This window comes from Euprymna scolopes, chromosome 19 (genome assembly GCF_053919585.1).
Source record: "Euprymna scolopes isolate OS-2025 chromosome 19, ASM5391958v1, whole genome shotgun sequence".
Taxonomy (NCBI): Eukaryota; Metazoa; Mollusca; class Cephalopoda; order Sepiida; family Sepiolidae; genus Euprymna; species Euprymna scolopes.
Window position 1 is genome coordinate 110,243,352 of NC_136500.1, and position 26,269 is coordinate 110,269,620.

General features: G+C 31.0%; 1 protein-coding gene across 2 annotated transcripts in view; it reads right to left on the reverse strand.

The window, feature by feature from the left end:
• LOC145239872 (uncharacterized) overlaps positions 1-26,269 on the reverse strand; it is a 160,102-nt gene that overhangs the window by 65,470 nt on the left and 68,363 nt on the right. The window contains exons 1-2 of one of the 2 annotated variants that reach the window (XM_080103458.1): positions 22,540-23,823; positions 12,759-12,854 (exon numbers count right to left, since the gene is read on the reverse strand). In XM_080103458.1, the coding sequence (XP_079959584.1) occupies positions 12,759-12,854; positions 22,540-23,577 (1,134 nt within the window). In that variant the 5' untranslated portion in view covers positions 23,578-23,823. Of the gene's footprint in view, positions 1-12,758; positions 12,855-22,539; positions 23,824-26,269 lie in introns of those variants that run through there. The other variant, XM_080103457.1, reaches the window with a different exon arrangement.

Here is a 26,269-nt window from a genome sequence, read left to right on the forward strand (position 1 = left end):
ACAAGGTGGGGGTCATTTTTTTGCAGACATTTTAGCAAGTCATTGTCTTCTTTTCTGTCGGGCGATGGAGACATTGGCTAAGACATCACGTTTTTTTTTTTTCAACCTTCTTTTTCCAGTTCAAGCCTGCCTGCCTACTACCACTTTTTAAAATTTTTTAACACCTCTGCCTACTGTTGTTTTGATCTCCTCTATAACCACTTTTTTTTTCAACCAGGTTCCTTACTAAACAACCCACACCTGGGCACCCCCGCTACTGTTGTTTTGACCTCCCCCCCCTCCCCACAGGGTCTTTACTACACCACCTAAACACTGCTAGTCTAATATATAAAAGACAAAATGGGCGTGAGCGTTTGTGTATGTCCACGAAAGCTTTTCGGGTGGGGGTTCTCATGTCGGTTAGATTCCGGGAGAAGTTTTCACATACTTCCTAGATCGTAATATCTCAGATTTACAAACGGACATCATCTTTCTCTTTTTGATCAAGTTTTAAAAACTTCACTTGTTTCAAGTGTTTGTTGATCTTTTTCGTATAAATAAAGTGAAACTAATCGAATGCAACAGCAGCACCTGGTCTTCGCCCGGGTAGTATCTGTTCTGTAATTTGTCCTTTGTCAACGTAGGAGAAACCCTTCATACTAAGACAATTACTATTTATTTGGATACTGCTAGAGACCCGTTTTTGGGGAAAGCTGCTTTTCCCTCACATTAAAAACGATGTTTGTGGGAGGTTTAAAAGCAACACCATTTCTGCAAGTCATCTTTCACATTTCCAGTCACATCATGGCGTAGTGGTAAGATATCAGGTTTTCTTTCACGTTCTTTTTCGCCTTCACTTCGCGGTTCAAGCCTGTCTACTACCTTTTTTTTTTTTTTTTTTTTTTTTTTTACACCTACAAACACCGAGCCAAGCACCCAGGCTGGTCTAATATATAAAAGGCAAAATGTGTATGTGTATCGCAAAACCTTTTGACACGTGCAACTGATCCTCATGAGATCAGTATCAATTTGAAGCTCGATCCTTCAGGCGACAAATATTAAACAATTGGCCAAAAACATTCATTCTTTCACCCTCAACTGGGCAGTTTTCTACAAAGAGGGGGGAGGTTGTTTTTTTCGGCGACATTTTTGCAAGTCATTGTCTCTGTTGGATTGACTATGCTTAATTTTAACCCTCTCGACTTCTGCTTGCACCATAGACGCATAAGCCTAGACGTTACATTTTCTTTTTTCCTTCTTCACGTTACGGGTTGAAGCCGCCCTGCTTACTAACACGTTTTTTTTTTATAACACCTCTCTCGACCCAGATTACCTGCTGTTGTTTCGACCCCCCCCCCCACCTGCTACTACCACTTCTTTTTTTCCGGGGTTCCTTACTACACCACCTACACACACCGGACAATACCGGGTACTCCCACTAGTCTTCTAAAAGGCCAAATTTGTGTGTGGTGTGTGTGTGCACGCCAAAAACTTTCAACAGACGTGTCGGAACATGACAAAATCGGTATTGTCTTAAAGCTCGATGTCTTGGACAACAAGTATCAAAAATTTGACCCAAAACATATTTTAATTATATATATTTCAAATATATTTTAATAAATGGATGTTGTGTAAAGATGCTAGCACACAATTTGAAAAAACGTATTTTCTTAGTGCCTTCCAAGTAATAGGAATTCCTTCAGATAGGAATCTTAGTGAGATCTACAATGGATTATTGAGTTAATAAACTAGGCACCGCCAAAAATGGCCGAAAAATGAAGTTGTTGTTTTTTAAAACGAAATTACATTTATTAAAAACCATGATTTCTGAGTAACTTTTTTTTTCCAGAAAGATAAAACCCTGAATTTTATCATATAGAAAGCTGAATAATGTAAAACTTTTTCTACTATTTTTAATTTAATTTTAAATGTTAAAATTTCCCCAAAAGTTAACAATTGACATTTTTTGTCTTGCACAAAAAGCATATATAAATATTTTAAAAAAAAGATTTTTGAAAGAATTAAGTTGTTTATTTTTAGTCTAACTAAGATTTAGGATGATTTTCTATGAATATATGCAAAAATATTATAATATAAGTAGCTGGATTTCAAATAATTCCACTTATTCAGATAGGCAACCAGTTAATTCACGTCCATCTAGAGTCCAGATCGACAATATTTACGTTTGTGTTTAATAAAAAGCAAACTATGGAAGACCAAACAGGCCAAAAAAAACTTATTTTTCAGTGACAAAAATTTCAATGTATTATTAACGCTGAGGCTGGCCAGTACCAGATGGGTGACCATTTGTATGAGTTTGGTTTTTAATGTGTATGTGTGTGTGTGTGTGGGGGGGGGGGTAAAGCAGAATAAAAATAAAAATTGAAATGAAATGCAATGAAAAGAGAAACGTCTCGTTTCTATGTGAGTGTTGACCAACATAAATTGTACTGATTCACGCTTGCACCGGTTTTGGCAGTCATGAAGATCCAACAAAATTATTTCAGCGCGTTTGGTCCACCGTAGTCGAAAGGCGACAAACGTTATCAAATGGGATCGAAAAACTGATGATATTTTTTAACACAAAGGGCACAATATTTATCGATTTTTTTTTTTTGTATCGATTCTTCAAAGAATTCCCTGTTTAATAATGGTCATGCATTATTCGGCTCGCTAAAAAAAAATTATTAATTTATTTATCAAAGATTTTAAAATGGCTTTTTTCGTATAAATATTTAAAAAAAATTTTTTTTTTTTTTTTTTTGCTTAGCTTAAATTAATTATTTTACTTAACATATTCACCGAATTTCACACTCCAAAAGTCAAAAGCGGAATAATTAAACACAATCAAAGTTCTGATATTCAGACGTCAAAATAAGGTATGTAAACAAGTGTTTTTTTTTTTGTTTTTTTTTAATCTATAATCCTGTCCCTTACAACAACGGAATATGTTTTGTTTAGTTTCAGATGATTATTTTAAGCATATTTGTTCCCACTTCAAAACAAGGGGGGGGGGGGTTGTAAGCAAAAAAAAAATATATATATAAATATCGTTTATGAAAAATAAGTACACTGTTATAAAGTTCATTCTTCTCTTAATAATCGCTGAAAATTTTGTATTGATTGGATAATTACCTGATTTTTGGTAGATTTTTAAAAAGACGGTCCGTCAAAAAGTACTTACCTCTAACTCCGCATAATCAATCTATCGGCCCTAGCAACATAACTGATACAGCTGCTATTTCAGCTTTCTAATAATAATTATGAAATAATTTTGCTAATCACCTATTGTCTTTTTGACTAATTATTGCTTAATTGGGTCAGGATCCGAAGGGTGAAATAGTTTTATTAAAAAGTTTTGTATATGTATATATCATTTCTTTCTTGTTTATATGTATTCTTAATATCTTAAAATTATGTCCAATAAATTTATTTAAATTTGTTTCATGAATATATACCATTATAACCAAATATTCAAGCTATATTTTTTATATTAAGATTATTTAGTTTTGGCCCTATTGACATATATTTCAACTCCTTCCATCATATATACATTTATATATTTTATTAGATTTTTTAGTTATTTCGATTGTTATTCTAAAAAGGAATCTTAAGTTTAATTCAATGTGAGCTATTATAAATCTATAACAATATTTGATACTTTTTATACTTATTTAATCAAGTTTTTTTTAATTATTTTAAATCAAACCGTAAAATTAATTATTTTCAACCTGTAATTATTATGTATAAATATTCCAATCAAAATTAATAATTAACTCCAAACAAGTATAAATTGATTAGTACAGTTTATTCCAGTTTAAATGAAATTCTTATTTGTATTTTTAAAAAACACTTATATAATAATTTCTTATTTTAATTAAATGTATATATAAATTAACATTTAAGGATTTAATACTAATCTTGCTATTAGGATTATTTATATGGTCATTTTAACTTAATATTTCACTATCTCCCACCTTCCCCTTTTTATTATAATTTTATTATTTTCAAATAAATTCAGTTCAAAGCTATATATGTTGACTAATCTAATTTGCTGAACCTAAATATATCATAATTCTCCTTATAATTATTTTAGAATAACAATAGAAATAAATAAAAACTAAAAATAAAATACATAAATAAATGTATATATGATGGAGGGAGTTGAACTATCTGTCAATAGGACGAAAACTAAATTCCAATATAAAAAAATATAGCTTGAATGATATTGAATATTTAGTTATAACAGTATACACTCATAAGATATATATCTATATATATAAAAATGTAATTCTTGGTTCGTTCAAAGTGAATAAAACCATATTTCTACGTTACCAATTTAATTGAAATTTTCAGAATATTTATCTGTAAAGTCAAGGAATGTTTGCATGTTATTAAAATAAATTAACGTCACAAATTATAAAAATATTAAATAAAATAAAAATATTTTTCGTAAATGCAGAACTATGTTCCATTTTATTTCCGGTTTGCAGTCAATTCACGACGATTTGACGATTTCGAATTTCAAATTAAAAATGTAATTCTTGGTTCGTTCGTTATCAATAAAACCATATTTGTACATTACCAATTTATTTGAAAGCTTCAGACAGTCTATATGTTATTAAAATAAATTAACATCCCAAATTATAAAAATATATAAAATAAAACAAAAATATTTTTCTTAAATGCGAACCTGTGGTCAAATTTTATTTCCGGTAGAATGCACGTTGGAATGATTTCACTACGATTTGACGATCTCGCATAACAACATTTTCAGTGTTACATCGCTAAGTATAAGGCATTTCATTTGTTTATCCAAAATTTACAATAATTCATTTGTTTATTTCATCCATCAAAAAATAAGTTTTATTTGTTTGTTTTTTACAGCATCTCGCATTCCAAAATTCCAATTTTTTTATAAATTTAAATTCCAAGATTACATTTTTTTTTAAATTTAAATTTCAAGTGTTTAGATTAAATCCAAGCCTACCTAAAATAAATTTGTTTAATTCTTAAAAATATTAATAAATAAAAAATAGCATCCATTTGCTTCAATCGATTTCATTTGCTGTAAAAACTTACCGCACCCCCCTCCTTTTTATTCTTCCTCACGTGTTACAGGTGATTCGTGGTAAGTTTCTTTCGGTAAATCTGTCTAAATAACTTCATATTTGAACTTATCTCGAATTACAGGATTTAAAAATTATTTTGTTTTTCTTACCACTTTCCGGCAATTTGTGCTAATTCATTTGCTGTTTTTTTTTTTTTTGCAGTCAATCTTATTTCTACATTTTTTTTTTACGGCATCTCGCATTTCAAAATCCATTTTTTTTTTAATTTAAATTACAAGTGTTTTGATTAAAGACAAGCCTACCTAAAATAAATTTGTTTAATTCTTAAAAATTGTTTCGATCAAATTCATTTGCTGTAAAAACTTATCGCATTTTTTCTTCCTCACGTGTTTCTTTCCGCTTATCTTTTATTTATTTTTTTTATTTTTATTCTGATATTCAACAAATTCCTTGGTAAGTTTCTTTTTTTTTCCATAAAAATTCATTTTCTGTTTTTTTTTTGTTTTTTTTTGCATTCAACCTATTTCTACATTTTTTTTTTTTACGGCATCTCGCATTCCAAAATTCCATTTTTTTTTATTTAAATTCCAAGATTACATTTTTTTTTAATTTAAATTCCAAGTGTTTTGATTAAAACCAAGCCTACCTAAAATAAATTTGTTTAATTCTTAAAAATATTAATAAATAAAAAATAGCATCCATTTTTTTTCGATCGAATTCATTTGCTGTAAAAACTTACCGCATTTTTTGCCCCCCCCCCCCCATATTTTTTTTCTTCCTCACATGTTTCAGGCATTTCTTTCCGTTTATTTTTTATTTATTTATTTATTTTTTTTTTTTTACAAATTATTACTGATTCTGGATATTTCACAAATTCCTTGGTAAGTTTCTTTTTTTTCCATAAAAATTTATTTGCTGTTTTTTTGCAGTCAATCTTATTTCTACATTTTTTTTTTTTTTACGGCATCTCGCATTCCAAAATTCCATTTTTTTTTTTTTTTAGTTAAATTCCAAGATTACATCCATTACAAATTATTACTGATTCTGGATGGATATTGTTCAACAAATTCCTTGGTAAGTTTCTTTCGGTAAATCTGTCTAAATAACTTCATATTTGAACTTATCTCGAATTATAGGAGTTAAAAATTATTTTGTTTTTCTTATCACTTTCCGGCAGCCCACTTTTTTCCAGATACATTTATACTTATTTGTGATAACTATAGCATTCATTTTTTCTCCATAAAAATTAATTTGCTGTTTCCCTTTTTTTTCCTTTTTTTTTCCGTCAATCTTATTTCTACATTTTTTCCCCCCATAAATTTTCTTTTTTCAACTTTCACGTGCATTTAGAAATTGTACGATTATACTTTAACAATTCAAATAGTTTTTACACATGAATCCTTCTTTCAACGTTGTCCAACAATATTTATTCCTTACCGTTTTCCGGTGTTTTGTGGGGGCATTACTATATTGCTATTGCAATTATTTCAATATTTTGCTTCCTGCTTTTTCTACAGATTTTTTAAACGATTTATTAATTATTCTTAAAATCTTATAACATTACAATAAAGATTACATCTTCTTATAAATGATTTTTGCTTTTTGTGTTATGGAAATCAATACCATTTTCTTACTCACGTGCATATAGCGTACGAGCCATCTGTTTACTAAAAAACACTTGGCCTTACATAACGATACAGCTGTTGACTGGCCAAACAATTGATTATATTGCGATATCTATCAAGCATATGTTTTTCTTCAGTCTCCTCTTTTTTCAGATTGCTCAATTAAAAACTTGCAGAAACAAAGAATCAAACTTACTTGGACGCAAACAAAATTACAGAATTACCATAAAAAAATTGGCATTACTTGGCCATACAGGCAAATAAATTGAGAAATCACTCAAGCAAATATTTTTTAGACTTCTCTTTCTTCAGATTCCTCAATTAAAAACAGGCATTAAAACAGAAAACAATTTTAAAACTAAATTCATTTCTCCAAATCTATTTGGACACAAAGAAAACTACAGAACCACATAGAAAGCTAAATCGGCCTTAATTGACCATACAGCTCAATGACCAATAAGCCCCCCCCCCAAAAAAAAAGAAAAGAAAAATATAACAAAAAAAAATTGCTCCAAATGTATTTTGAAGCAAAGAAAGGATTTTCAGATTCCTCAATTGAAAATAAGCAAAAAAAAAAAAAGAAAATATTTCTACAAATCTATTTGTAAGCAAGGAAAATTACTGAACCATATGCAAAAAAAGGCCTTAATTGACCATACAGATCTCGACAGATAAATAAATTGAGAAATCAATCAAACCAATACTTTTTTTTTCAGACTCTTCAATTAAAAGTAAACAACAAAACACTTTTTTTAAAAAATATATTTCTCCAAATCTATTTGGCCGCAAATAAAAAAATTGGCCTTATTTGACCATACATTTGTCGACAGGCCAATACATTGAGAAATAAATCAAACAAATATCTTTTTCAGATTTCTCTTTCAGATTCCTAAATTAACAATAAGCAAAAAGAAAATTTAGGAAAAAATTATTTCCAAATCTATTTGGATACAAGAAGTACAGAATACATATAAAATAATTGGCCTTATTTAACGTTACAGCTCAATTAAAAATAAGCACAAAAGGAAAATTTAAAAAAAATATTTCTACACATTGTGCTTATTTGAACATAAGTTCTCAATAGGCTAATTATTTGAGAAAACAATCGAGCAAATATTTTTTCATACTTCTCTTTTTTCAAATTCCTCAAATCAAAATAAGCAAAAAATTACAAAAAATCATTTCTACAAATCTATTTTGACGCAAAGATAACTACAGGACTACAAAAAAAGAAAAAAGAAATTGCTCTTAATTGACCGCACAGCTCAATTAACAATAAGCAAAAGAAATAAGAAAAAAAAAAAAACAAATTTAAAAAATATTGCTTCAAATCTATTTTGAAGCTATATAAGGAATTTCAGATTCCTCAATTGAAAATAAGCAAAAAAAAAACAAACAAAAAACAAAAAAATACAAAAAAATCATTATTTCTACAAATCTATTTTGACAAAAGGAAAACTACATGACTACAAACAAAGAAAAAGAAATTGCTCTTAATTGACCATACAGCTCAATTACCAATAAGCAAAAAAAAAAAAAAAAAAAAAAAATGAAAAATATAACAAATTAAAAAAAAAAATTGCTCCAAATCTATTTTGAAGCAAAGAAAGGATTTTCAGATTCCTCAATTGAAAATAAGCAAAAAAAAAAAAAAAAAAAAAAAAAAAAAAAAAAAAAAAGAAGAAAATATTTCTACAAATCTATTTGTAAGCAAGGAAAATTACTGAACCATATGCAAAAAAGAAAAAAGGCCTTAATTGACCATACTCATTAATCATTTCACCAAACGGAACCACAGCAACGCGTGGCCGGGTACAGCTAGTATATATATATATATATATATATATATATATATATATACACACACATACATATACACACACACTTTATCCATCAGCTCACATCGTTTGGGGTCCTTATTTCCTTCTTGGTTCAATTATTTTTAGCTAATACTAAATACTAAAATAAGAAAAAAATGATGTAAAAAACATTTTGCTGTATTCATTATTTTAAAAATAAAGTATGAACTTTCATTTTTTTTTTTTTTAAATAATTTACATGTAATTAAATAAGAATCTCATTCATAAAAATAATGTTTGTCAGTACAAAATTTATGAAAAATCAGTTAAAACAAATTATCAGAAAAAGTTATTGTTAAAAGTAAATTTTAACATTTTGGAGAATTTTGTCAAAGGAAATTCATTAAAATTTTTCTAACCCAATAAATTCTAGCCTCAACCATGACCTATGGAATTATTTGTTGCTTATCATTGTCTGACACGAACAGAGATCCCAATAAAACATTTCTAAGGGATGGGGTGTACTGGAAGAAGTTTAATTGCAACTTAGACTTAATAAAAGGCATTTTTTGCTCAAGCTATGGGACAGTTGAAAGTCAATTTCAATAAACTAAAAAAACAAAGTGATAAATTTTTTCTTTTTGTTATTCAGTATGAAGGCAATCTTCACAATGTAAATGTACCCCCACCTCCTTTTCAGAGAGGATGGAACATCTTAACTTATAGATTGCAACCTTTTTCTTTTGCTTAAAAACGAAGTTAAAAAGCATTGTCACAAAAAATGATAAAGACACCAGGGATTCCATAAAAAGTTATGCTAAATAAAAATAGCTGATCTCACTACAAGTAATAGGTATTTATGCAAATTATATGTGTTTATATTATGATAAACTGCTATTACTTCCTGTATTCCATCATCCTAAAATACCTCCAGAAAGGAGAAAGCATACTTTAAGGGAGCAGTTTATATTTAAAATTAAATCTAATACTGTATATAGAATAATAAGGAAAATATGAAATAATTGTTGTGATTTAGATACAAATCACCCATGGTTCATGGTGACAGTGGTGAATATTTGTATGAGAGTAAAATGTCTACAATATTCACTGTAAATGATTGTGTTGGAAGTAACTTAAAGGAGTGGGGGTAAAAATGTAAATAAAAATATAAGATTTTGAAAGGGAATGAAACAAACACATACTTTCTGGAAACATACATGAAGAAGTGACTGATGGAACATAAGGTTTTGGTTAAAAAGTTATAATGATCAATGAAATAAATGAAAAATCAACTTTCTTATAGATTTTTAAATAAACAATGTTTTTATCTTACCTTTTTAAAAAGAGTATGTTGACATACTTGGTTCCCTTTGTAAGAAACAAAAGGAAAAACCACTATAGTCAGACATATCAAATTTTTGTTGAGAAATATGAAAAAAAGTGCCACAAAAAGGGGCATTTTTAGCACTAAAGTCCCCGGGAACTCGAACCAGAATTTTGCCGGGGTTACGCATACTGGGTTTATATTAAGAACAATGGACTCCACATTTTGGCCAAGTTTCAGAAAAATCTAATGGATGAATCAAAAGATATGGGGCAAAACGTGTCATTTTGGGCCATTTCGGGGGTATTTTTTACCTCTTTTGAGCCCCTGGGGACGCAACAGAGATTTTTGCAAAAAATTTTTTATTTTGCTGTGCATATCCATTTAATGAAATACAATTTGTGGCAAAATTTCAGGAAAAAACTAATGGACGGTTATCTCGCAATCGCTGGAATAACGGACACACGGATGCCATTGAAAACATAGGTCCCTCTCCGATAAATCGGGGGGGGGGGGGCCAAATTGAAGGAAATTTTGAGTTGCTAGAGGAAGAAGCCATTAATTTGTCACAAGGTGAATTCAGTCAGTTCAATTTAATGATTTTGAGACTTATTCAAAATATACTGCAAATACTTAAAAAAATAAAAAAATAAATCTAATATATATAAAAGGCAAAATGTGTGTGTGACCATTTCGTGTATGTCTCACAAAGGCTTCTTTCGCACACGCTCCTGGAGTCATTACAATCGCTTACAACTGTTTATATAGCCCCTAGATAATAATATCTCTGATTTGGGAACGCGGGTCGCCTCTACATTTATTTACGTTGACTTTTATGAGATTCGCGCTATTTCGCTCTGTCCCCTGTTTGTCCTGCTTTTTAGTATAAATAAAGTGAAACTAAATTCAAACGGAGTTGTTCTCGGCATTGCGCCGGGAAAACGTCCAGAAGCAATCAGCTTTGAGAAATGTGAGGACAAACTCCTCTTATATCAGACAATTGCTATTCAATCCGGACAATGGGGAGCTGGTTTCCCCCTCCCCAACATCTGCTGGGGAAAAACCAGTCAAATTTGGGTTAGCAAAAGTTAACTGCGTGACTTCTATTTGACCTCATTAATTAGGTCAAATAGAAGCAGCAGAGTTAACTTTTATTGCGCCCACCTGTTTTTAATAGTTAAATAAATTCGAACGTGTTTCCCTTGTATGTCGCGGTGACCCAGTGGTTAACGTCCCACGTTTTTTTTTTTCAAACTTTAATTTCCAACTTTGTCTTAAGGGTTCGGGTTCGATCCTCATATTCACCTACCAAAACTTTTTTTATTTTAACCCCTCCCCGTTTTGATTTACCCAAAACCACACACACCTCAAAACACCCGGGCATCGCCGGGTACCCCCCCGCTAGTAAATAAATAAAAAACAGCTCAGGGATTAAAAACAGTTTTCAATTTTACTAATGTTATAACTAAAAAGTACATTTAAAAATAAAATTGTTAATTTAAAATCAACTTTACTTTGCTAACTGAAGTTCAACATAAACCCTAACAAAATTCTTAAAATTTTGTAAGGCAGCAATTAAGCTGTGCTATACATCAGGGTTACCATAATCATCTTCATCATACAGCAAATCTTATTACTGGTGAATATGTAAAATAGGATCAAAATATTTTGAATTAATTATCACTATTATTACTGTACTAACAGAAGACTAATGGCCTTGCCTAGTTGTAAAGTATGCTTAAATATATTTTACTTCATGCATATTTCATATTTATTATTACAGAGCTATCAGTTAAAATTGAAACCAGAACATTTAGCACTTCAGCTGCATTTCCTATCTTTTTCGCTATCGACAGATAGCGAAAAAGATAAAAAAGATTAAAATTAAAACCACTTCAAGATAGGAATGACTTTGCACATGTGCAAAAGTAAGAGAAATAAATTGGCAAGTTGAAATGAACATTTTACATTTTAACTTGCAGACAAGGATTTTACTCATAAACCATCCTTGTAGTGTATGATTGCTATTTCCTGTTAATTTCAATGTCATGTGACCAATAAAGAGTTTATTGGTTAAATATTTTCATACAGACATACATACAGTAGAACTACGGAATACGTTTTTTTTTCAGGTTATGATGTGGAATACTATGTTTTTCTGGCCTGGCTTTATGGTATTATTTATAATGTTATTGTATTATATACGATACTGTACTTTATTACTAATTTTTAATGCTGTATCCCGGGGTTCTGCTGTACATCTATTTTATTTATATAGATTAGACTGTCTAGATTTGTTTGGGAAGCATATTTTAGAGTATATAATATCATACATTAATGTTTTAACACTGCGTTAGTAATTAATGGATTTTCAGGATTTGAAAGACAGGAAAGAATGTACCACTCTCACCCTCAATGGGGGTATTCTGTACTAGATGTGAACATCCTAGAGGTAGTAGACTATTCTATGGTGGATATGATCTTGCTACAATCACAAAAGTAAAAGCAGCACAGGTAAAAATTTTTAAGCTGAGCTGTTGCCTTTGATAACCTTGCCTCCTTACATCAAGAGTAAACTGTATAGCAGCTGTGTCAGGAACATCATTACATGGCAGCAAACGCAAAACAGCAGATCCATGATTAGATGGTTCTGTAATATGAAATCTGACCAAACTCAATACATTAGGTTGGAGCATTTAAGGACGAATATGCTGGTATGGTCAGGTTTTGCTTTGATCCTCCTATATAAACTGCTGCACAAGCAGAGACATCTTGAATTACAGGAAGTTGGCTGGCTAAGGAAAAATTGGAAGCAAACGATTGGTCAAGCCAATACAGAATGAAATTTGAATCACTGATTTCAAGAACTGAAAAGTGAACTTACAAAATATAAAAAATGTATAACTTCTTAGAAAAGAGACAAAAAAGGAAGAGTTGGAATAAAGATTTAAACACTTACTTCTGCATATCCAACCATAGATGGTAACATATTCATTGGTCTGACCGGTAAAGGATCCGGATGGTCACGCGTGGGGCCATTGCCACCAACAAAATGCTGCAAAATAAACATAAGAAAAATGAGTAAATCATCTTTAAATTTTTTAAATTCTAATCTTAGTATCTTCAGACTTCAGAATAATGTCAAAGGTAACATGTTTAGGCACGAAAAAGTTGATAGATATTTAATTGGCGATGCTGGAACACTAGAAAATACACATCATTGTACTAATTTTTCTAGTAATGGTTTTTAAATTAGTAATGCAGACTGATCATAAAAACACTTTAGATATTTCAAAGTAGTTCTACTAAAACAGTCATATTTCAGAAACAAAAGCGCTTTTTAAGTCCTGAAAATGCCACCATTTTCTTTGGAAATGAATATCCTTTCACATGATTTAATAAATATTAATCTGATATATTTGAAGAATTTTTAGGAAAATAATGATACAAATGTTATTATAAAATGATTATTTTGTGTCCACTTTTTTTAAGATATTTTAAGCAATTTCAAAAGTGAAAACTTGAACATGACATGTTTTGAACATATTTTTCTAAATATTTTTTGTACTCAAAGTAATAAATAAATTAATGTATTTATTATTTTTATGGATTAAAATTATAATTTTGTGTTGATTTTTTTTTTTTCCAGAAGGTTTTTAAATACTCCCCCCTCCTACATTGCAACCAGTTTTCAGCAAAAGTAAACGATTTAAGTTGTAGTGTTACAATTTAAACAGCAGCTGTTGTCAGCTTATTTTGAGCTTAAGTTTTGTGAATTGTGTTCATTTTGACCCACCTACCCCCCAAAAAACTTGTTAAAAATTAATGTGGTTTGCAATACTTTTCTAAAATTTCCTTCAAGAAGCATTGGTTTTCAAATATATTTAACTTTCAAACTTTAATTGTAGTAATAAATAACTTTATAGCTGCCAATAAAAAAAAAGAACACAACTAAGATTCTACTCTTTTAAGCAATTATGTATGAATACCCTTACCCCCAAAAATTTAGAGTAGAGAGGTGCGGGATCATTTTCGCATATAAATTTAATGTATAATGAACCCCCAATTTCTAGCCGTTACTGCCTTTTAGAGTAGTTTTCTTGATTTTTTTTTGGTTTGAAAAGTCTGTGTATATACAAAATATTATACTACCACTAAATCTAGGTCCAAGTGACAAAAAAATACCTTCCGTGAACCAATTGTACCATTAAACTTAAATCAAACCTCCACTCAATCTCCTTTAAATATTCCACTAATAGCACTCACTTCAAAATAATAACCCTTCCATAATTCTACCACTAACAATAAGTTCGAGTGGCAAGCATCCCATTGAAAAAAAAAAAAAATCTCTTGCATTCCCAAAGAAAAACTAAATAAAACATGCACGATTTGTCTCTCACAGAAAAATAAGTTAACTGCTCTAAAAATATTAGAATGACCTGGAAATGGTGGATTAGTTTACATTAAATATATACGTAAAACTAATCTCCCACTTTAAAATAATTGTTTTTTCCTTTCTACCAAATTTTCAAGGTGTTCACATGTAATTGCCCCTAGTCTTACCATCACTAACTTGAAGTTCGGGTGATAAGCCTCCTCCTACTAAGACCTTAAAAACACACATAACTATCTTAAAAAAAGAATTTATTTCTCAAAGAGAAACAAAAATGGTTAACTGCTCTAAAATGTTAGAATGGCCCTAAAATCTGAGATTATTTTTCATGAAATCTTAAATTTATTTATTTTAAATATCTCAGCCAAGTTATCCAGTGTATTCAATTGCCTAGACAAAAAAAAAAAAGAAAAGAAAGAGAATCACATATTTTGGAGAGGCAGGTGGGACTATTTAGCAAGTGTTAAATCTATAATACCAACGAAATCTTGCAATATATTCATTTTCAAATAGTCCTAATATTAGATTTCAATTTCTTGTACATAAAATGCATTACAATTCAACTGAGTTCTCCAACTATTTTTTTTTTTAATGGATACATGGAATTTTTATGGTATTGCATCATATTTATGTGCATTTACTGCAGATAATTTGGAAACAATTTCTGTTTCCTTGTACAAAAATACATTTATATGCCAAATTTCATCATTTTGTATTTTAACAAAGATATAGCATTTTTGCTGGAAAAATAGTGTAAAAAAATGTGACAAAACGCATATGGTCTTAAAGAGAGAAAAAATATCCAAACATGTGAAGTAAAAAGCCATAACATCTTTATTTTTGATCAGATTTTTAAAAATTTCAAAATTCTTAGATCATAAAACTATGTATACCATTAGGATATTTTAAGCAATTTCAATTTTTTCATGTGTATTGCTATTTAAATCCACCAACTTTAGTCAAATGCTAAATTACAAATTATTTGTTTACATTTTTTTGAAGATATTTTCCAAAAACATCCTAAAAATTTTCAAACTAATTTTTACAATGACTAGTAGGTGTGTAAAAGCTTGAAGAAATTTTTTTTTGTGGCTATCTATAGTAGCCGCAATTGACAAACAGAATAGGCAAATAAGAATTCATACACAAATAGAATTTCTTTAAAAAGTTACTTTATAAGCATCTAAAATAAACTATTCTATATAATATTTATGAAAATTAATTTCACATGAAAATATTTATGCAGATTTTGTACATCTTGCTCCTGAGGTTAATTTTTTTAAAGATTACAGTTTAATAAGGTAAACTCAACATAGAACTCCTAAGAACAAATATGACTTGTACAGTAAACGTGTAAACAAAAATGTGCCACACGAATTATTTGTATAATGATTTTCACTAGACATTTTGCTTGTGAGTAAAGCAGTCTAAACTGCTACACATGGTCAATATTCTTTCCTCCGAGGCACAGGTTTGAATCTTGTATGAGTATTATATTTTGTGGCACTTTGTTTATTTTCTCGGAAAGAAACTGTTCACATGGAGAAAGACAATTTCTTGTCTATTGTGGTAAAAAACAAAAAACCTTGTTGCAAATATCTTAGATGAAGAAATCAGATATTAAAGATCAGTTAAGCACTTTCCATAGTGCTAACAATATTGTAGAGAAAGGCTAACAATGACTTTTCTGTAAGAACAGGAGAGATAATGGTTTACTAGATTGTGAAATCAATTTTATACTTTGTCAAAGCAAGAAACAGTCCACTGAAGAACACATACTCAAGTGTAACAGCAGTACTACATCTCAGGACATACCTCAATGACGTAAGTAAAGGATTGCACCAGGAGTCAGATACTTTCTGGAGCAAATACACTTAAACAAGGGTCTTCCTGATCTGATCATTGGTTTGATATCAAAATAGGTCATGTTTTTCCAATTGCATCATATGCTTCAAGCATTTTTGATGTCCTACTATAGACAATTCTATCATCTGTATAGATGTCAACAAATGATCTCAGAATATGATTTGGAAGATCATTAATGAAGATTAGATTAGATAATTGAGATATGCCAACATTGATACTATATGTTTTAAATTTCTATCCACCAACTAATTTTATAAACTTGTTAGAGAAAAGATTACAAGGTTGTAAGTTTATGAACTAACTTTTTGTGTTAGGCTTTATCAAAAGACTTTGATATGTTACGATATTGCCCTAGAAAAAGAGCCCTAATCGAAAAATTCACCGCTTCTATGCAATATCAGTCAGCAGTTAATCTCTTAGTACAAAAGCCATATAGTATGGCACAATCATGTTGACACACCGGTTCTCACTAGATCACCGAAGTTAAGCAACGTTGAGCATGGCCAGTACCAGATGGGTGACCATTTGGGAAGGCTAGGCGCTGTATGTACCTTCTGGGAAGGTTGGGCGTGGGGCCAGCACCCTCACCCTGTAAATTTAAAGGCCTCCTCGCTACAAAAACATCTACAAAAGTTGTAGATGGCCTATGCTCCCCAGGGGCTTAAGGGCTATGGATGGAAAAGCCATATTGCTTGTCACTAAATAGTTTGATTTTGTTCAAGTCATTGGTAATTAGAAAACGGGGTAAAAAGTAATTTTAATTGATATATTTTTGATTGCAAAATTTGAAAATGTATACATTAATTTTGTTTTTGATTAGTGAATATTTGAACATTTTCCCAATTTTTTTTTCTGTCACAACTAAATATTTATTGATCTTAAGTAAAAATAACCTTACGTGATCTTAAAATAAAATTGGAATTATCACCAATTAGTAAGGGGGAAAACACTAGAGGATCATTGATGCTTGTCAGTGGAATATTACAAACAAATTGAAAATGATTAATGGAATGAAGTCTGATTAATTATGGAGACAGTTTATGACAAGTATCGACCATATTGTTGTCTGCAGGAAAGACATCCCATGCTGCAAAGAATATTGATTATTAATTTATTCAATTTTCGATTATTAAATGCCATCACATTATATAAACATTTTTGTTTGTTTTTATAAATATGTGAAATTTCTTTGCTGGTTGCTCTTGAGAATTAAATTATCAGTATATATATATATACACACAAACACACACACACACACAAAAGTAAAAAGTGATCATGTGATGATTTTTTTGTGGAAGTGTCAAAGTAAGAGAGGGGATAAAAAAATAACCAAATTACTTTTTTGTTTCCTGAAATTACACCTTACAAAATTGTTCTACAAGTAAATGATAAATCAATGAGCTTTGCAGATGAGTCAACTATATATGACAGTTTAAAAAAAAAATTTTTTTTTCTTTTTTTAAATTGGTGATAAACGATTTTTATTATAACCAAATTAGTTCAAAATAAGCACATTGCCGCTCCAGGTACACAAAAATTTGCTGCTATGGCCGGGAGTCAGAGTCCTTTGAAATCCACCTCGGAGTTAGACAAGGTTGTGTTCTTTTGCCCACACTATTCAATTATGCCATTGACTCAATTCACTTGCGATACACTTGCTGAATTTCCTGATATCTGTTGGCTGAAACTTCATCTAACTGACCTTGATTACACCGACGACAGTCATTCTCAGAGAAAACTTTGCTGATATCTAATCAAACAAAATGCACAGCTTCATATCTAAGATTAGCATGAAGGTAAATGCTATAAAATCAAAACTTCTCTCCGAAAATTTCTACCCTCCATGAAAAGCATGATTCTTCTCAATGGGGAAACCCTAGAAAAGGTTGACTGCTTCAAATACATAGATTCAGTGTTTGTCAGAGGTACGATGACGTCGATGTCTGAATCGACAATGTCCTGCATACTTTCAGTTGCCTACAACCACATCTGTGGTTGTTCCAAGATCACAATAAGCGTGAAAGTCTGGATTTATTGGGCACTTACTTGAATGCGAGATCTAGTCGATAAGAACTGCGGATCTCAAAAGTTGGTGTTTAACCTATACTATCTCCATCGAATTTTACAGATCCACTGGCACCATTTTGTTTTCACTACATGAATCTGTACGCCACACAGAATCATCCCTCTTAACCAAATGTTTTAAGGAGATTTTATTGGTTTGATCACGCTGTGTACTGCAACATTGGAGAGTTCATCCACAAAGAAATAGCGCCAGAACTACTCCAAGTTTAGCAAAGAAACCTGGAAGGTCAGCTGAAGACATGATTACACACCATCAAAGCCGGTATTAAACCATAGTCTGATCCACAGGTCTATGGTGTTTGCTGCTGGTTCCGGAATTGGCTGTCTATTACTATTTTGGGCTGTGTTCATTCGAGACGCATGAGAGGAGCTGACTCAACCAATTCCTGGATGAATATCGCCAAAGTAAAAAAAAAAAAAAAAAAAAAAAAAAAAAAATCGTTATTTATTTTTTTTAACATTAGGACCACCTCCACAATTTTCTTTAAAATAATAACAGTAAGTGATTTTCGACTATGCTAAATAAGAAATTCTTATTTAAATTTTGCAGAGACAAAGTGGTTTTTGAGATATAAAGACCTGTATTATGCAGTGTAATTCACTGGCCGCCATGTTTGTATGCGCGTACGATAAAAATATACTTCTGCGACCGACACTGCCACTTAGCGGAAACAAATCCACTCCCCCCCCCCACAACCGAGAAACTAGTAATGTGCATGCGTGTAAAACAAAACAATTACGATTTTTTTTCAATTTCTTGAGTAATTTCATGTTAAAAACGGCTTTCGAAATAAACACCCCCCAACATCCCCATGCTTTCGGAAGTCGTCTTTTTAAAGAAAATTGTAGAGGTGGACCTAATTTAAAAATTTACCAAAAATTCAATTATTTACTCGAGTAAAAGAAGTTTACTACTAAATCTTTAGTAATAAAATGAAAGTTAAAAACAATACGTTCAGAGAGAAATTGTTATATCATAGTTATACTGAGCACTGTTCAGTGAAGCAGTAAGATTCCAAATTTTAGTGACTAGTCGAAATAGTGAAAGGATAAATTAATATACCCTATTGATTTGTCTAATTTTGTACATTTATTTTCTTTTAAAATTATTTTTTCAAACAATTTTTTTTTGTAGATTAAATCATATTTCGATACTAGTGCACTTATTGATCCGTGCTGAAATAATAACGTTATTTAAAAATAAAAAGCCATTCTTAACATGGGGGGGGGTGTAGCTATTCTATACTTTAACCTTAAAATTGAATAAAAAAAACATAAAACTTTAATTAAACTTGGAAATACGATTTAAAAAATAACGCGGATCAGTAAGTGCACTAACACCCATATTTCTAAATACAATTTCTTTGGCAACATTCCATATTGTATACAAAATTTTTAAACACTTAAGTAAAATCAAAGACATAACAGGAATGCCATACCTCTACCTCAATCCTAAATAGGTGGCAACATTTTTAATAAACACGGTTTATAGTCAAGTATTCAGAGCAAACGTAAAAACGCCGGTTTTTATTTTGTTAAATATTCAAAGCAGCCGAATTTTCGTGTTCAAATGCTTCCCAATGGATTGCTAATTTGAGTCACGTTAAACAAATCCTTGATTGTGATTGGTGGCGTGCAAGTGACGAAATTTGGCCGCCACTTCGTAAGCTAACCGCTTCAATATAACCTTAGTCAAACATAACATCGATTTATAATGAACTTTTTTCAGACCTCTCTTACTTCTAATTAAAAAAAATATTTCGAATTTCGAATGCTAATTAGGAGATGGAATACTTTTCATACAGAGAGAGGGAGAGGGGGAAAAAAACAACAACTTACCTTCTTATAACTATCGTTAACAGCACAAGCGCGAAGCTGAGAGCGCTCATGATTGTGTTCATTTGTTTGTCGACTAATCGTTTCACCTATTGTTATCACACGACCCTTACATTTTTTCTTAAAGTGATCACATTTCCAATAACATTTCTCATTTATTTGTTTATCTTTCACGTACAGAAAACCACCAAATCTTAACTTATACCGGCCTTTATTGTTTTTTATCAGATCAAGCATTTTATTACTAAAGTTAAAAACACTTTTTTTAATAAACAAATGAAAAACAAAACGACGTTAAAAAAGCAACTATAATTTCTTCCCCGAATTAAAAGCAAAAAAAAAAAAAAAAGAAAAAAAGTTGGACGCAAATAACAAAAGGACGAGAGGAAGAACCCTCTTTATTTTGACAATCGTTTAGATTTGAGTAGAAATTAATTAAAAATTGAAAATTCAAGATCAGGATGAGAAAAAATGTAAAATTATTTTAGGCCGTACGAATACAAATAAGTAAAACATTTAAATTCTAACCCATTAAAATTCCATAAATTTGAATTTGAAACGTTAAAAAAAAAAAAGGAAAAAAAATTCGCATAGTATTTTTTTTTTTTTTTTTTGCCGTATTTAGACCGAAAAAATACGAATAAAACATGACATATATATATATAAAAAAAAAAGTCAATGGAATTATGAACAGCGAATAATAAACGGACAAAAGATCGAGAAAAATGATTTGTGATTAATCGAGAGCGAAGGCAACTTATGAAAGAATATATGAACTTGACTTACTAATGCAGAGTAATAAGGTTTCTTATAATGCCTGGCGAGTGTGGCCTTAGGCACGTGGAAGACACAGGCAGCCTTTCGAATACTAAGGGCTCCGGAGAGGACAGCGGAAACGGCTTGGGTCATTTGTTCACAAGACCATTTGCCGTGGTCAGTCTTACGAATGTAATTCCTCACCATTATTCACGAAAAGCAGGCGAGAAAATCACTAACTCTCTACAGACCATACAAGAAATATTTTTCCCTTGCTTAGGTTTCGTCAAACTCAATAATGGATCCCTCCTAAACATAAATTTTGTGTTAATGTATTTTCACAATGTCAGCTTGTTTGTTTGTTTTTTCTTACTCAATTAGTTTAGTTAATTATTAAATGTTTTCTGTTGAAAAGCAAAAATAAAATGAAGTCAAAGAGTAGTATTTCGGGCACTTATTAAAAAAGTCGATTAGAATGAAAACCACAATTGCTTGGTAATAACATTACTTAATTGCGATACAGCTTAAGAACAGCAAGGGTAACGATAGATAAGAATGAAGTATGTGTTTCATTTTGCCCCGACAAACTGTCTCGTTTTCGGATAAGTAGAGAGAGAGAGAAAAGAGAGAAAAAAAAAAAAAAAGACAACATGGCGGCGACTAATATAAGCGGGGGAAAAATGATTGCCTTATTCGAAGGCAGCAGTCGCCAGAGACGAGGGAGAGAAGCAAGTTTAAGTAGAAAGGAGACTACTGACAAAAGTCTACATGTGTAAACAGGAAAACCTCACAACTCAACATTAGAATTGCTTGATGGTCACTTTTGTCTCCGAGGACAAATTCCCAACAGCTTTCTTTAGTAATAATTTCAGTACTTAATTCGAATTTTTTGCGACATGAAAGTTAAAAAAATTAAAAGCGTCATAAAAAAAGTGAATTTCGTAAAATTTCTAAAAATAAATCTTTTCCCGTGTTATTTACGTAACAGCAAAATAAATTAGATTTTATTTTACAAGCTTATTAAAACTATGGTAAATTTTTACATTTAGATCCACCTCCAGAATTTTTCACATGGGAGGTTGGGGGTGTTTATCCCGAAAGCAGTTCATAACATTTTTAAAGAAAACTGTGGAGGTGAACATAATGTAAAAAATTTACCTCCATTTGTTTATCGCACGCTCATACAAACATGGCCACCAGTGAGTTACTGCGTATAATACAGGTCTTTATATCTTGAAAACTAACTGTCTCTACAAAATTTAAATGAGATTTTCTTATAGCATAGCACAAAACCTATCCAAGTCGTCGTTTTAAAGAAAATTATGAAGGTGGACCTAATGTTGAAAAAGAAAAAAAATATTAACACTATTTTCTCAATTGTAAACAAATTCATAAAATACTTGCAATTTATATAAGCAAATCTGGTACTGGAAAAAAGATTAGTTTAAAAACCTGGCATAAATGCAGATTTTTTTTTATATAGAAAGAGTAACACGACTCATTAAAATAAAATACAAATGACCAAAACAACGAGTAAGGAAAGTGCTCAACGTAGCCAATTTCTTCAATATAAATATTTATACGAACTATTTATATTAATGAATCAAGAATTGTATTTAAAAGTAGAAGTTTGTTATGAATAGACTTTCCAAATAGCAAAGAAAAAATCGGTACGGAAGTCTTTATATAAATGAAGAATTCGTCCCTAAATTACAAATAAGTTATTTTTGTTTGAGTTATCAGGATATAAAAAAGGGGGGATTAAAAAGAAAGTTTTAAATTGAATGTTTTTTCTTAATCTCACCTCAACAGTTTCTTCGGTGTTATTGTTATTACTATCATTATCATCGTCATCGTCAAGAATATCGATAATGTCAAATACATTTTCAACTTTAACCGACTCATTTTCTACTTTCGGAGTAACAGGTTGAGATGTGATAAGAGGAGGCAAGGAACAGGTGTCTTCACTGAATGAGGGGGGATTTGTCATCCGAAGACAATGGTTTGTGTAAGTTCGAGACATTCCAGCTCGAGTTGAAATGTCCTTTGTGAATTCAGCAATCTTTGAACTTCCTAGGCGGTATTCATAATACCATACGGAAGAATCGCTCCTCTCAAATAGGGGAATGATCCTGCAGAAAAATCTTTCTGCATTTGGGTTAAGTTTGGAAAGGTATTTTATAAAAGGCTTCACAGGACAATACATTTTACTTTCTGTTTCTGATAAAATGGATTCAAACGATGCTGGCTCTTTATTCGCACCAGTCTTTCGATTGATGTAAATGTGATGAATATTGTCAATTTTGCGCACAGTAAAATTAGCGGCAGTTAGTTCGGCCAAGTTACATTTCTTTACATTACCCAAAGCCATCACCAAATCAAGAAAAACTCTTTTTTGCAGTCGATCCGCATCATCAGGATCACCGTTGCACCATTGATAAGCTAATTTCAAATCAGCCTCACTCAAAGGTTCATGGTGACTGACTTCACTCAGACCTTCGGCATTAAGCTGGCTGGTTACCTGATCCCACCGGTGGGTTACTTTTTCAAAATAAGGATCGTTAATGTAGTCAAGGCCATATTTAATTGTGAAACGGTTAAGGCCATAACGAATACACTGAAGACCACCAAGTTTATACTTCCCTCCATTTGGTTTACGGATCTCGACGAAGAAACTCATGAGGTAATTAATAAATTTTACTTTCTCAGTTTGTTGTCGACCGGCAAGAGTAAGAAGTTCTTCCAAGGGTAAAGGCTCCTTTTTTGAGTTTAAATAAGAACGAAATTTCTCGACTGAACATCGTTCGGCCTTTTGGGTGGAGGCAGAGTTTTTATCGTCCATTTTGATTTAAAATTGTGTTTCTTGTTTTGAACGACAAAAATCGTTAAATCGAATACAAGCAAGAGAAAATAGCAAAAGGTGATAAGACGTGGTGGTCGAGTTAGTTCGATGTGCAAATAGCGGATCAGTTCACTCCTTCCTTTCCTCTTTCTCGGCCGAAGCAGACAATTCGTGTATTGTCTACGCGAGACAAATCAGTCAGCAGCAGCGACAAATAAAACTGCTAGGAAGAGAGCTTAAAAAAAAAAAAAACTGTTAGAGAGAGTGAAGGTTATAACGAACGCCTTCGCCAAAGCTCCTGTTTTATTTGTATTAACCACCCACTTTCTATTTGTCTTATTGGTGCTAATGCACTTACTGATCCGCGCTATTTTTTAAAATCGTATTTCCAAGTTTAATTAAGGTTTTATGATATGTTTTTTTTTTTTTTTAAATTCAATTCTAAGGTTAAATTACAGAATAGGTACAAAACACCCTCCCCTCCCCATGTTAAGAATGGCCTTTTAAATAATAACGTTATTATTTCAGCACGTATCAATAAGTGCATGAGTACCATCTTATTTCTACAATCAATATACTTCTTCCACGTTCTAGTCGAAATCGAATAAATAAATTAAAATGATTGTAGATTGATAAAAGAAAAACTGCAAGGATTTGAGAAATTAAATAACTAGTAATAAAATAATTACTAATTATTTTATTGTTTCCAACCAATAATCATCTATCACCAAAAGAATAGCATTTTAACAAATCTATACTAATTTGAAAAAAAAAAAAATACTTGTAATTAGGCGGATTTTTGTATTCACTGTACATATTTAAAGTAAAATAATTTTAGAAAATATGAAATTATTTTCATATCAATACGAAAAAATGTACAGTTAGTAAAAGATTTATATTAAGGGGAAGAGGTAAATGAAATTTACAAAAAGTTTCGGTCTGGACATTTACTGAAAACGTTACTTGAACAAAGTCTTTTATTAATAACATCGATAAAGAATTTTTGTACTTCTACAGAATTTTAATCAAACGACAAAAGTATGGTTCGGTTCAAATCTTGTAGAAGTACTTCATTTTTAAACAGCATACTATATACATCCAAAATTTACACAATTTATAATCTATATGGGTTCTTTGATACAAAGGTATAGCGATCGAAAGATTAATGCTTTCTTTACGAATGAGCCATATTTTATCTTTTTCATTAAAATAAAAAAAAAATAAAAAAAACAGGCCGACATTTGTGCTTAGCTCTTGAAATTTGTGATTTTACATTTTCTTTTCAAGCGAAAAGAAAGTAATGTTCAAAAGAATGAAATTTCGCCTGCTCTCTAGTCATATCAAAAAACCAAAATAACTCAACAGAAGTGAAAATGAAATCCATTTTTTTTTTTAATGCAGTGAGGTGAGGGGGGGGCATTATGTCGTCTTACCTTGGAACACACATATTTGTTCTTATCGATCTTGCTAACATTTAATTGGTAATAAGGCCTGCCACATGCCTGGATCCAACGAATACATTTTGTGAGTTGACTGTGCGGTTTCGGAAATGGTAAGAAGAACGCCCCATCTAAACGATTTGGGTATCTTTCATCGGCTCTGCATAAACCCCAAGCACAACGACGACCCATTATTTTTAACGTAAAAAAAAAAATAACTGACTAAATCAAAATTAAAAAGCAGTTGACCGCAACGATTTTTAACTTGATAAATTAACAATGAAATAAAAGTCTCTTATCTCTCTCTCTCACAAGATGGAAAAAAAAAAGCCTCACAAATCAACGCTTTGTAAGACCTCAGTCAGATGGCCGACCACGTGACAGGCGCACTTCTCACAAGTCAGTTGGTAACCAAGGTTACCATAGAGGGTGGGCGGGGCACGAAAAACTTCAAATTTTTTCTGGTTTGTCGAAAGAACAATTATTTGAAACGCTAAAACAAAAATGAACACAGAATATAACTTTTAATCACCTCTGCCTCGACATTTATATATATATATATATTTTTTTTATAAATTGTTCAAAATGTAAAGTCTAAGAATTTTATATCTTAAATGGATAAAACATTTTTTATGTTCTTAAATCCATAAATATAAAATACCCCCTCACCCCCAACGACCTTGGAAATACAAGGAATAACCCATTTCCGGAACTTTTGTTTATTGTGAAATAAAAAAATAAAGCGAAGTATTTTTTATAAAAATATAAGAATCTACACACAACTAGCAAATGATTTGTCATCAAAAGTAAATAAGAATCTTTACAAACTTCACCGATAAAAAAATAAGTTATATCATTCGGTGAGTATTATAAAGATTAACCTAAATTAAACGTCAATACTTGTTTGATGAAATATGAAACTTTATATGTATGTTAGGACGGGGAATTTTAAAATCTCAACTTTACCTGTACGTACAAAAAAATAAATAAATAAATAATAAAATCATGCAATAATATAAGTGGTTAATGCTTTAGAACTTATGACGATTAAAAGTTTTAGTTTTTATTACCTTAGTTGTCAGTGGGAAATCCATTGTTATTTCTTCCTGATCTCCTGGACTATCATCATCGGTAATTTTACAATCAAGATTAGTTCGTTGGACGAAACGTGTTACCCACCCGTTGGTGGGTCGAAACTCTAATTTACCCAACCGAGTTGCGAACTTTCCGGCCATTTTCTTCACCAAACCACG